This window comes from Mus musculus, chromosome 15 (assembly GCF_000001635.26).
Source record: "Mus musculus strain C57BL/6J chromosome 15, GRCm38.p6 C57BL/6J".
NCBI lineage: Eukaryota > Metazoa > Chordata > Mammalia > Rodentia > Muridae > Mus > Mus musculus.
In genome coordinates this window covers 72931173-72943975 of record NC_000081.6, presented here as the reverse complement: position 1 = coordinate 72943975, position 12803 = coordinate 72931173, and the positions used below count along the sequence as shown (strand labels likewise).

Genomic DNA, 12803 nt, shown 5'->3' with positions numbered 1-12803 from the left:
CAGCCTTAACTATTGCTCAGCAGTGTCTATTGTCTGGGAAAGATGTTGCCTGCTGGACAGTTAGCTGTATCTCAGCAAGTGCTGGGATGGATTGAGATGACTGTGTGAGAACTAGGGATGCTGGGGACCCAGCAGGGAGGTAGGCAGTGGAGACCTGTTTTAGCCGTGTCCCTGATCTTAGAAGGTCCACCAGGAGTGGGCAGTTGGAAGCAGGATGGAACCAATATATAGATGGGCTCCGGGCAGAGAGAGCAGCTTCTCTGGTCTGAGACTGGCATATCTGGGGGTGGGGTGGGGTGGGGTGGTTAGATGGAGGTAGTCAGGGTGGGGGTAGGTAGTAAGGGGGCTGAAAGGAGATGGGTGTCATGGAGGCCTTGTGAATCACCCTACAGCTCACCTACTACTGTCTAGTGTAGCTTTGGTGTTAGCTGCTGTATTTATACAGAGGGCAAGCTCGTCAGACAGGCTTCAAAGCCACCTGACCACAGTCTGTGGGGTAGATCTTAGAAGACCCAGCATCTGTCCTCAGAGACCAGGTGGGAAAGACACGGGCAGAGTTGTGGCTGTGAATGGGGACAGTAAGGCACGAATTGGTGGTCCAGGGACAAGACAAGCTAGTGTAATTCAGTGAGCGTGAGAGCCTGGGAGCAGGCCCTCCGGGGGTTATCCTTGGGTCAGTGCCTACTTTTGGTGAGCCTTAGCTGCCTGGGTAGCCTATATCATCTTCACTTGCACTGAACACTGTCTCCAGACTAGAGTTTATGTGGCTATGCTTTTAGCATCGGCTATGTCTTAAACAAAGGAAAATGATTGATTGTATTTAAGAATTATAAGGTAATGAGCGCTTAATAGACAAAATCATACCAGGTTCTATACAGAGGAAAGCATGAACATATTAGTGCCCAAGGGAGCTCCTGGGAAGAAACTAAACACCACAGGAAGACTTTGAGGGGTTCTGAGTGGGAAGGAAGCAAGTGGCTGCTGTGTCAGGGGACTTTTCTGTCAGAGATTGGTGTGGTTGCTATGTCGTGGTAGCTGTGGGATGGGTATGGCTTCAGTCTCAGGGAGAGATTTGGCTGCTGTGTCTGGGAAGGATGTAGCTGCTGGGTCAGAGGGAGTGTGCGGGTCTCCTGTGATAGAGTGATGTAGTTGTTGTACTAAAGAGGGGTGTGGCTGTGCCTGGGAGTGGGTGTGGCTGTGGTAGAGAGTGGGCGTGGCTGGGCAAGGGGTGGGTGTGGCTGTGGCAGCTGAAATGAGATGCCTAGAGCTACTCCACCCACAGAAAGAATAATGCTGACAGGGAAGGAGACTGTCTCCTCCTTAGGGAATAACTTTCTTGTCCCTCTGGGATGTAATATACAAGTTACCAATCTAGGCTTCTAGCCACTGGCCATCACTTACATTTGTTACAAAGCAAGTACTGTCTACAGAATCATCTTTTGAGATCTCAAAAGCCATTTTAAAGCTTTACGTAAACAACTTCAATTGCTTATCTTCTTTCGAGGGCCCTGTGCTGATCTTAAATTGTGGTCCTTGTACCCATGTGGTCGAGTTGCCGCATCGTGAAGCAGCTATAATGGCAATAATTGGCTCTTGAACCTTCATCTCTCAACAGAAGGTCCTAAAGTAGCTTTCAAACGCTCATTAAGTCACATTATGCCTCGGAAAGGAATATTAACCATCACTATCATGTTAGAGATGCTAAACCTGAAAGGTGCATTAGCAAAGAGCAGAGATAGTAACTGCTGAGCCGTGAGGATTGCGAGTTACTCTACAAGGACCCTTTGTCCAGGTCTGGCCAACCTTGGGAAACAGGGCATAGTGTCCTCTGCTGCATTTTGTCCAAGGACAACCAGGGTCTTTGGGGTACAGGGAGCAGTAGGAGGACATGGGTGAGGAAGTAGGGGGGATTAGTGCTTTTTCTGTGGCCTCAGTAGGGGCCAAGCCTTGCCAGGAGGTGTGAGACCCTCTACTGTGTTGTAGGTTACCATACCACAGTCTTTGGGGTCTTCAGCGACTGCCTTCTGGACAACCTTCCGGGACTGAAGACGGGCGGCTCCACCGTGGAAGTCATCCCTGCCTTGCCAAGACTGCAGATCAGCACATCGCTGCCCAGGTAGGGGGCCTGAGGGCACAGGGGCATGCGGCTGGAAGAAGGCAACCTTAGAACGCTCTTTGGCCATACATTTCTTCAAAATAGCACAAACGGTTGGGGTTCATCTGACTTGGGTAAGGCGGAAGACAGCAGGGGACCAGAGAGTTAACATGTTCTCTAAAAACATATCAGAGCCCAGTTGACGCCTTTCTCACCAGAGCAAAGGTACAATTAGCCTTTAGAATTAGAATCACAAAAACCAACTTAGGTTTTATGGTGTAAGAAAAGCTCTTGGGGCCCAGAGAGATGGCTCAGCTGCACAAGCGTGAGGACCTAAGGTTGGATCCCCAGCACTGATGTAAAAAGCCAGGCCTGGTGGCACATGCCTGTTACACCAGACGGGATAGAGGGTCCTGGGTGTTCAGTGTCAACCTAAACTAAAATGGCAACTTCCATGGTCACCGAGAGCCCTTCCAAAAAAAAAAAAAAAAAGTGTACTGCTATAGAGGAAGTCATCTGATGTTGACCTCTGACCTAAACACACACACACACACACACACATACACACACACACACACACACACACACGTGTGGGGGCAGTGGATTGCATATTATGACTTTAAAACATGGTTTTCTTTCTTCCTTTTTCCCTCCCTTCCTTCCTTCCTTCCTTCCTTCCTTCCTTCCTTCCTTCCTTCCTTCCTTCCTTCCTCTTTCTCTCTTTCTCTCTTCTTTTTTTCTCTCTCTCTCTCTTTCTTTCTCTCTTTCTTTTAAAAGTATTTCTCTTTTGTTTGTTTTTAGCATTATATGGAAGGATAAAAGGGAACAAGCCTGGGTGGCCAGAGCAGGGTGCCTTGCTGTGGCTCAGTCAGCCTGATTTTTAAAAACCTCATTCTTGGGTTGGCTGAGGTAGCTTCTGCTTATTTTGTAGCCGCACATGTTATTTTGGTTTTTTTTTTTTTTTTTTTGGTTGTGTAGCCCTGGCTGTCCTGGAACTCACTCTGTAGACCAGGCTGGCCTCAAACTCAGAAATCCGCCTGCCTCTGCCTCCTGAGTGCTAGGATTAAAGGCGTGCACCACCACACCCAGCTTGTAGCCGCACATGTAACAGAAGGTTTTTCACACATTGAAAATTCTTTTTAAAAATGTAATTTAAAATTTTAAGGTAAAATCTTACATCATCTCTCCCCTTCCCTCTCCAGTTCCTCCTATGTCCCAGTCCCCCACTCCAAATTCATGGCTTTTTTTTTTTTTAGTTGTTATTGTTTTATAGATGAATAAATATATAAACACAAGCTGCTGAGTCCATTTAGTAGTTCCTAAGTATCTGCCTTTTGGGTTGATTACTTGGCATTGGGTAACCAATTAGGGGGATCCTCCCTGGGAGGGATGAATCGTCCCCATCTCAGCTGTCAGTAAGTGCCCACAACTCTTCACAACTCATCATCTAGCAGTGGAGCCCAGTGACGCCCCCTGACCTGCACTGCTGTGTCAGCTAGCGTCATTTCTCAGGTCTTGTTTAGGCAGCGATGTCATGGTGTCATATCTGGATGATACAATCTCACAGCCAATTTCTTGGTCCTGAGGCTCTTGTGATATTTACACCCCATCTTCTGAGGCATTTCATGAGTTCTAGGACAAGGCTTGTGTTGTAGATGTATCAGTTGGGGCCAGGCGCCCCACAACCAGCTGTTCTCTGCTTTTTTTTTTTTTTTTAACCTGTTGTGACTTTCTGTGAAGATCTCCATGTGCTGTAAAACAGTTTCTTTGATGAGGGGTGGGAGTGACCCTTACCAGGCTGGATCAGAGCACAGGATCAGAAAATGTCATTTTAAATGATTCAAAAATGTACGTCTCGCATGCGCCTCGGAAGGGCACAACCGCTCCGCCTGTTGATTCATGATGAATATCCACTATTGTAAAATGCATCTCATGATTTTCCCAACTGTTTGATGGCCCCTTTGCCCTTGTCCAGCAGTGTTCTTGGTGATAGGGCTATAACAGTGATCGTGGCTGCCCTGGCCTCATGCTTGTCAAATGGGATAGAATGACAGGCAGCCTTCCTGCCCGCCCGACCATGCATAGCTACGAGATGGTCAAGGGAGGAGGCAGAATCTGTGGGTCTCGGGGGCAGTGTGTGTGTGTGTGTGTGTGTGTGTGTGTGTGTGTGTGTACAGCTGGCTAAGAAGGGAGTGTAGGCAGGAGGGAGGGGCTCATGACTGGGGCATAAAGCAAAATAGAAAATGATAACTCAGTAGGGACCTTGGGTCTGATTGCAAGAGTTGCACGTCCCACATTTTTAGAGGAAGACAGGCTCTTGACCTTGGGTTAGGATCCATAAGATAAAACCTTGATAACTGGAACCTCATCGCAGTAAAAAACGGTTGTGTGTCCAAAGATGCCATTAGGAAAATGAAAAGGCAACCCACAAGCTGAGAGGAAGAACTTTCCCAGCACATATCTGATAGAGTGCTGTCTATATAGAGAACTTAAAAACTCAGTGAAAAGAAGACAAACAACCTAATTAAAAAAATCGGCAAACGATCTCAGTAAGTCTTTCAGCCTGAAAGATGCACAGAGAACATAAGCAGCTGGGAAGGTTACAGAGCCATTAGTTTCTCTGGGGCTGACACCCCCACCCCAAGACGGCAGCTCACATCCACCTGGGAGGCTGTGATCAGAAGACAGATACCGGCTAGGCTGGGAAGGGGTTGCAGGAGCGAGAGCTCTCATGCACCGCTGATGGAAATATAAAATGCTGTGCCATCGGGAAGTCTTTTAAAAGATCAAACATCAGTTTAATGACCCAGTTACCCTCTGGGGAAATGTACCTAAGATGAGAGAGACCATGTACACTGTTGCCAAAACTTGTACCTGATAGTTAAATAGTGGCCAGGACCCACGTGTCCATCAGCTAATGAAGGCACAAAAGGAGGCACGCTTGAACACTGGATCCCTGATCGCTCTGTGGTGAAGACACCTTAGCCCCTGATACTGCTTTGCCACAGATGGACCTCAGGAACACTATGCTGAGGGAAAGAAGCCACAGTGTGTGACTCTTCTGTAAACTGTTTGAAAGAGGCACTCAGGCCCATGGAGAGAAGCTGCCAGTGGCAGCGGGGGTAGGTGTAGAGTTTGCTCTTACATAGTATATCAAGGTTTCTCTTTAAGAAAGATAGAGATATTTAAAATGGGGTCTCAGTGGAGACAGTGTACCTCTAAGTTTCCTACACTGTATAGGTAAAACGCAGATGAACAGCATGTACAGTTATGCTTGGTTCGGTACGTCAGGCATATTGTTTCGGTTTGGCCACAGTGAAGGATGGACACCCCACCCAGCTCAGCACATGCAGCCCCAGGAAGGTGTTCTGTCTTTGTTCCCTGTGGGTACTCCCAGCAGACAGCTCCAAGGCCTGGCCTCAGTCCCCACTGTTCTTTGTCCCCTGACCATTTAACATTTAACACTTCTCTCTGAGCCACAGAGACCAGTGGAAAAGGAGACAGACACTTAAAGGCCCTCAGTGTCCAGTCCAGGAGAAGGATGGGGGGTGGTCCTAAGGGGAAGCAATTGTACTGGCTGGTTTTGGGTGTCAGCTTGACACAGCCAGAGTTACCACAGAGAAAGGAGCTTCAGTTGGGGAAATGCCTCCATGAGATTCAGCTGTGGGGCATTGTCTCAATTAGTGATCAAGGGGGAAGGGCCCCTTGTAGGTGGTGCCATCTCTGGGCTGGGAGTCTTGGGTTCTATAAGAGAGCAGGCTGAGCAAGCCAGAGGAAGCAATCCAGTAAGTAACATCCCTCCATGGCCTCTGCATCAGCTCCTGCTTCCTGACCTGCTTGAGTTCCAGTCCTGACTTCCTTTGGTGATGAACAGCAATGCGGAAGTGTAAGCTGAGTAAACCCTTTCCTCCCCAACTTGTTTCTTGGCCGTGATGTTTGTGCAGGAGTAGAAACCCTGACTAAGACCAAAGGGCTGTTATCAGGAAGGAAGAGCCTGCTGGGGAAAGGCCCTGTGTCCCCTGCCTACAAGTCTGGTCATCTCAACTCCTTACCTCTGCAGTCACACAAGGAGGGAAGGACTTGCTACCACAGGTGTCCCTCCTGTCATCTCAAGATCAATCTCCGCTTTCCCTTACCTTTACAGTAGCTCTCAGAGTCGGTACCTGCCTCGCCTTTCTTGCATTCATATCCTGTGCTGCTTCAATAGAGCACATAGACACTCTCTGGTGTCTCAGCTCCTGGTGGGATGACCTGGATCGCCTGTTCTTAGGAAGCCAGGAGCCAAGGGCTGAGAAAGGGATCTGTCTACTGACCGGGGGTTGAAGCCTTTAGAGAGAGGGTATGGATGCGGGGAGCGATTCCTATTGGAATGACTTGGAGTTAACAGGTTTATTTTTTTTTTTTAAAAGTATAATCTGTAACTTTTTCAGAGGTGATTTACTGCATTAAAAAGTGATTATTCAAGAGGGTGTTGACTGTAACAAGTAAACATAAGAGAGGCTTCACTCACAAAATTCACTTAGACTTGTTGACATCCACCATGCACTCTCCTCCCGTGTGATAGAGATGCCCTTGAACCTTGGCCTCACCCCACATTTTGTGTGTTTGTGACACCTGAGCCCCAAATTCTGTGTGTAAAGCCAGGGCATGTAGGCTGCTACTGCAGTGTGTTCCTGTGGGAATGGTCCCAGCGCACTGCCAGTGTCTTCCTTTCTTCCTGCCTTACTCCTTGCTGTGCCATTACTGTGGTTTCAGGTCCGCACGCTCACTGCAGCCTTCTGCCGGCGATGAGATCGCCACCAACGTATCTGTTCAGCTGTACAACGGAGAAACCCAGCAGCTGGCTGTCACCTTGGAGAACATCGGACTGGAGCCTCTGGAGCAGCTGGAGGTCACCTCAAAGCTTCTCACCACCAAGGGTAGGTGGCATGGGGACTGACTGTGTGCTGTGCAGCAGAGGACACCCTGTAGAGAGCGGACACTGGTTACCCAAAGTGAAACCGAGTCACCAGGAAATCTAATGACTCTTTCCATAGTGTCCAAGTCCTCACTTGGTTTGTCGTCTTCTTTTTGTAAAACTCACTGAGTCTAATCTGTTCTGTCTGTATATTCTGGGATATATGGACACCACCTGGAGAATGGCCAGCCTACAAGGGGCATCAAGTACTCAAAGAGAGCAGGGCCCCAGGGCACCTTCTTTCAGCAGCTATCGGTTGCCAGTATCTCCCCACAGCTGGTGGGGCTTCATGTCCACTTCCCCTCTCCACGCTGGGCTTTTGTTTGGTTTGGACTCTCACAGGTCTTCTACATGCTGTCACAATCACTGTGAATTCCTGTGTGCCGAAAGCAGTTTTCTTGTAATCATCTGCCACCTCTGGTTCTTAGACTCTTTCCACCTCCTCTTCCCCACCAGTCTCTGAGCTTTCCAAGAAGGGAGCGTGATAGACCACACCCTGTTCAGGGCTTAGTACTCTGAAGTCTCTCATTCTCTCCACCTTGACCAGTTGTGGCCTCTGTGTTAGTTGCTATCTGCTATAAGAAGAGCTTCTCTGTTGAGGACTGAGAGGCGCCCTCATCTATAAGTGTAACAATAAGCCTTTAGGAGTCTGTTTAACATTATGTTCAGTTAGCAGAATAATAGTATTAGGTCCTCCCCTAGGGCCTCTGCCCTGTCTAGCCGTAGGTTCTTGGCCCTGACAGTGGTGACAGGTATGGGTTTCCTCTTGTGGAACAGGTCTTAAATCCAATCATAAAGTGTTTGGTTGCGTCCGTGACACTGATGCCAGTGTTTCACTAACGGCCTTGCCTCACTATGGCCCACTGTTGCTGTAGCTTACAAGGTTCATAGCTGCGTCAGATTGACCATCTCATTTCTCCTCTGATAATGTGTACAGCATCTTTCATCATGAAAGCTAGCCAGCAGGGATGAAGCTCCCGGGTCAGCACCAGATAGATTTCCTTATGTTTTATGACTCAGGTATGTGGTGTCTTCAGGAATAGGGTCTTCTATGATAAAACATTTTATATCACCCGCAATCTACCTTATCTTTCCAATTCAAAACTAGAAATAATTTTTCTTTCCTAAAATAAACCCAAGTGATAATCATGTGACTGTTTTTACTTAGATCCCAGGTTCTTTCTGAAGCACAGCCCTTGTGTGTCTCTCCCTTTCAAAGGAAATGTTGGCTGTGGCTAAGAATACAATCCTTGGCCGGGCATGGTGGTGCTCGTCTTTAATCCCAGCAGTTGGGAGGCAGAGGCAGGTGGATCGCTGTGATTTCTAGGCCAGCTTGGTCTACATAGTGAGTTCCAAGATAGCCAGAGCTATGTGATGAGACCCTGTCTCAAAAAACATCCAAAAAATAAACAACAAACAAGGATGCCCACCCCTAAGCCCCACAATTCCCTGTTCTGCCCACTACACTTAGCCCTTTAAGCTGTTGAATCGGCTGCTCCTCTCCTAGGCTCAGCTGGCTGTCTTCTCCACCTCCTCTGCTCAGTCACTTCACTTTGGGGTTCCAGCCCAATCAGCACTCCTCTGAAAACCTTCCCAATGCTGGGGTGTTAGGTCTTCCCCTGTTGTCTGAGAGTACATACTATTGGCTGACTCTTTGTTTCCACCTGGGCTATGAGTGTCTCAAAACCAGTGTAGAGACTCACAGCCAAACAGTGGATAGAGCTTGGGGACTCTTATGGAAGAGTTAAAAGGGTTGAGGCCCCCAAAGGAGATAGGAACTCCACAGGATGACCAAAAGAGTCAACTAATCTGGACCCTTGGTGCTCTCAGAGACCAAACTACCAACCAAACAGCATACATGGGCTGGACTTAGGCTCTTCACGTAGATGCAACAGATGTGCTACTTGGTTTTCATGTAGGTCCTGAACAACTGGAGTGGGGACTATCCCAAAAACTATCACCTGTCTGTGGGATATGTTCTTCTAGTTGTGCTGCCTTGTCTGGCCTCAGTGGGAGAGGATTTGCCTAGTCCCACAGAGACTTGATGTGCTAGGGAGGTAGGGGGGCATACCCTGGGAGAGGGCCTCCACCCTCTCAGAGGAGAAAGGGAGAGAGTGGGGGAGAGATTGTGGTAGGGGGTAACCGGAAGTAGGGGCAGTGGTTAGGATGTAAAGTGAATAATAAATAACACCCTCCAAAACCACTTGAAAACCCCAAAACCCCAAAACCAACCAACTAACCAACCAACCAAAAACCGAAAGTCAAAACTAACCAACCATCCAAATAAAAAAGTAAAAACAAACAAACAAACAAAAATCAGAAACTAGGTTTTAAATTATTTTATTTTATTTTTTTATTTTGAGGGATTGGATATTGCATGCATATCTGTGTACCATGTGCATGCCTGGTACCCATGGCATTCAGAAGGGGGTTGAAGGTCTTCCCCTAATTGTCTGGAATTGGAATTATGTACTGTTTGTTGTGAGTGTATGTGTGGGTGCTGGAAACTGAACCCAGATGCTCTGCAAGAGCAGCCGCTGCTCCTAACGGCTGTACCACCTCTCCAACACTTGACTTTTAATGTCCAAAGTCAGAATAAAGTGAGTTTCACTTCAGAACTCCATAAACATGTAGATGCTTTTCAAGGCCCTAGTCTCAGCTCTGCTGGCCTTGTTCCTTATCACAAGGGAGGAAGACGTGTAGACGTGTAGTGCCGGGCATCCCGTAACCATTTCCGAAGCAAAGCCGTTACAACTGAAAGATTAAAGTCATCATTCATTTTTTAATTACTGTCCCATGCAGCGGTACATTTACATGTAGAATTAAATTAATGAAAACAGGCCATCTGCTTTCAAAATATACAGAGGGAACAATCCCTGCGGCCTGTGTTCTGCAGTGTGTGTGGGGGTGGGGGGAGCTTTCAGCACCAACAGATGACCCGCCTGACGTGAGGAGATGAGGAACTGGCCGTAGCCTGGAGCTAGGAGTTGGTTGAGCGGTGCTGGGGGCTGAGACTCAGCCGTGCCTAATAAGAAGCCTCTGTCCCTGCAGGCGTGCTGCCTTTATTGGAAGTCTGCTTCTTTAATGTCCAAGTGATTTTTCACTTTCTCTGGGTTCCCATGCTACTTTCCCTGCTCTGAGGTAGCTTTATTCTCTCCCTTAAGAGTAGCAAAGCCATTCCTGTCCCCCTTATCCCAGGAGCAGATAAGTGGCTTGTCACGTTCAGGGCCACCACAGAGATCTTCAGGTCAGGGTAAGGATTGGGGCTTTCACTGCTGTGGCCTCAGTACAGAAGAGCTGGTATACAGTGACAGTAAGTGTGAGAAAGTAGGGTGGGCTATCCTGGGGACTATGAGCATGTAGTTGGGCTATCCTGGGGACCATGAGTCCTGCTGGCAAGCCTTCAGGAGGCAGGCCGGAGGGAACATACACAGCACTCTCACTCCTGTTTGCCTTAATTCCTCTTCATACACTTTGTCTTTGTAGGCCCACACTTGCCTACCTGGAGCTAGCTAGCACTTGGAGGAGCCTGCCTGCAGGCCTTTGGTCTGCTTTTGTTTGTCTCTGATGTGGGAAGGTAACGGGGAGCCCATTCACACCACTGCCTCCAGTCATTAGCCTTGTGTGCTGTCTTTCTGCTCTTGGCTCTCCTGTCCTGAGATGTGCATCACAAGCCCCATGAAAAAGGCCTTTTGGTTCTCGGGTGTGTGGTGACAGTCAGTGATATAAGGGCTGTGTAACCTTTTTTGGACCTAGTCTGTCTTTCGGGCTTTAACCGGTCTAGGGTCCTTGTTCACAGGTTCCTACCATACAGATGTAGCATAGCCACCCTGTTTGAAGACAAGAGTTATCTTGCTTCTGGGTACACCCTTCTGATCCCGACTCACTTGTCACAGAATCTTTCTAGGTTGTCAAAGGTGTAAACTACTGCCTTTGCTTAAACCACAGCGTTCATTGTGATGCAGACAAAATCAGGGAAATGTAGCTGTTTTCCCACAGGTGGTGTAAGAATGCTCATAATACACACATATACAAGTTTGATGTAGATCAGGGTTGTGGTTCCATGCGTTTGATTCCCAGCACCACAAACTGTAGAACAAAACAAAACAAAAAAACAGGTATGAACACAACACACAAATTCACATCCTAGCCAGCTTTTCTCTTTTTTTTTTGCATTAAAATTCATTTGTGTGTGTGTGTGTGTGTGTGTGTGTGTGTGTGAGTGTGTGTGTGTGTGTGTGTGTACTCCTGCAAGTGTGTGTGGATGGATGTGTAGGGGTTGGTACCTATGGAGGCCAGAAGGGAGGACCAGGGCCCCTGGAGCTGGAGTCATAGGCAGTTGTAAGCAACCTGGTACTGTTGCTGGTAGTCAAACCCTCATCCTCTGCGAAAACAACAAGTGCTCTTGACCACTGAGCCTATCGACAGGGCCCAGTTTTTCAATTAAAAAAAAAAAAACTTATGTTTGTGTACATATAATGTGTATATGTATGTATTTATGGCATATGTGTGTATGGGTATGTGTTCATGTGGACACAGGTGTGGAAGTCAGAGGACAACCCCAAGTGTTGGTTCTAACCTTCCTTCCACTCTTACATTGTCTGCTGTTGTAAGTACACTGTACCAGCTGGCCTCTGAACTTCTAAGGATTCTCCAGTGCCTGTGTCTCATCTCTGTGCCTGCCTCCTACCTCCATGCCTGCCTCCTACCTCCATGCCTGCCTCCTACCTCTGTGCCTGCTTCCTACCTCCATGCCTGCCTCCTACCTCTGTGCCTGCCTCCTACCTCTGTGCCTGCCTCCTATCTCTGTGCCTGCCTCCTACCTCCATGCCTGCCTCCTACCTCTGTGCCTGCCTCCCACTGTTTTGCAGGAGCACCGGGGGTTATATACACACATGTCACGATGCCTGGCTTTACATGGATTCTGTAGATTTGGATGGAGGTCCACATGCTTTGCAGCATGTGTTTTACTTGTAGAGTCATCTCCCCGGGACAGTTTCCTCACTCTTTGAATTGATTTATTATTTTAAGCACCACCAAACTATTTATTTTTTATTGCCAAGTTTTATAACAAATTATTTAAAAGTAGAGGCCAGTTTTTAGTTCCCATGTAGGTGCTTGAGCACCCATGTCAAATATGTGAAAATACTTGTTAATGTTCAACATTATTTTAATATATTTGCTCTATGAAGCAAAGGGTAAATAGTATATCAAATTGTGTCAAGCAACATATGTTTGTAATTCAGAAGTAGTTACTAAGACAGTCAAAAGGCAGAATTTAGTTTAAATTCAGGAATGATCCATGCTTATCTCCTAGACTCATGGACAAAATAGAAAACCCGGAAGCCAGATTCTGCAAATACTTCCTTTTAACATTAAGGAAACTTAGTGTATGACTTTTGGGAAATATCTTGTCAGAGACACCTCCACTGGCCACATGCCATCTCCTGACATCACATCTGATGCTTTTAATCATAAATATGAAGATGCCCTAGTTTCCTGTAATATTTTAAACAGTCAAAAGTTAATAAAATTATCAGTTCACTTATACTGAATCCAAATGTGCTTATACTTAATTTCACCCTTTCCAAGCTTTGAAGCTCTGCTGTGTTGATTTGTGTTAATTAATCATCCATGTATAGTTCCCGTGACACTCAGTAAACACCACAGGTACAAACTGATGGCACTTCCGGGCAAAGCGGAACTGGACAGTCCCTTCTACTTTCTTATGACTGACTGCTTGGCCATGCC

At 47.2% G+C, this 12803-nt stretch overlaps 1 protein-coding gene across 6 annotated transcripts in view; it reads left to right on the top strand.

The window, feature by feature from the left end:
• Positions 1 to 12803, top strand: part of Trappc9 (trafficking protein particle complex 9) — a 471619-nt gene that overhangs the window by 117263 nt on the left and 341553 nt on the right. For all 6 annotated transcript variants that reach the window (XR_001781576.1, XM_006521527.4, NM_180662.2 and 3 more), the window contains 2 exons: positions 1984 to 2116; positions 6851 to 7014. Coding sequence is in view for 5 of the 6 variants with exons in the window: in XM_006521527.4 (XP_006521590.1) it covers positions 1984 to 2116; positions 6851 to 7014 (297 nt within the window). In the remaining variant the exon portion in view is untranslated. The remainder of the gene's footprint in view (positions 1 to 1983; positions 2117 to 6850; positions 7015 to 12803) is intronic.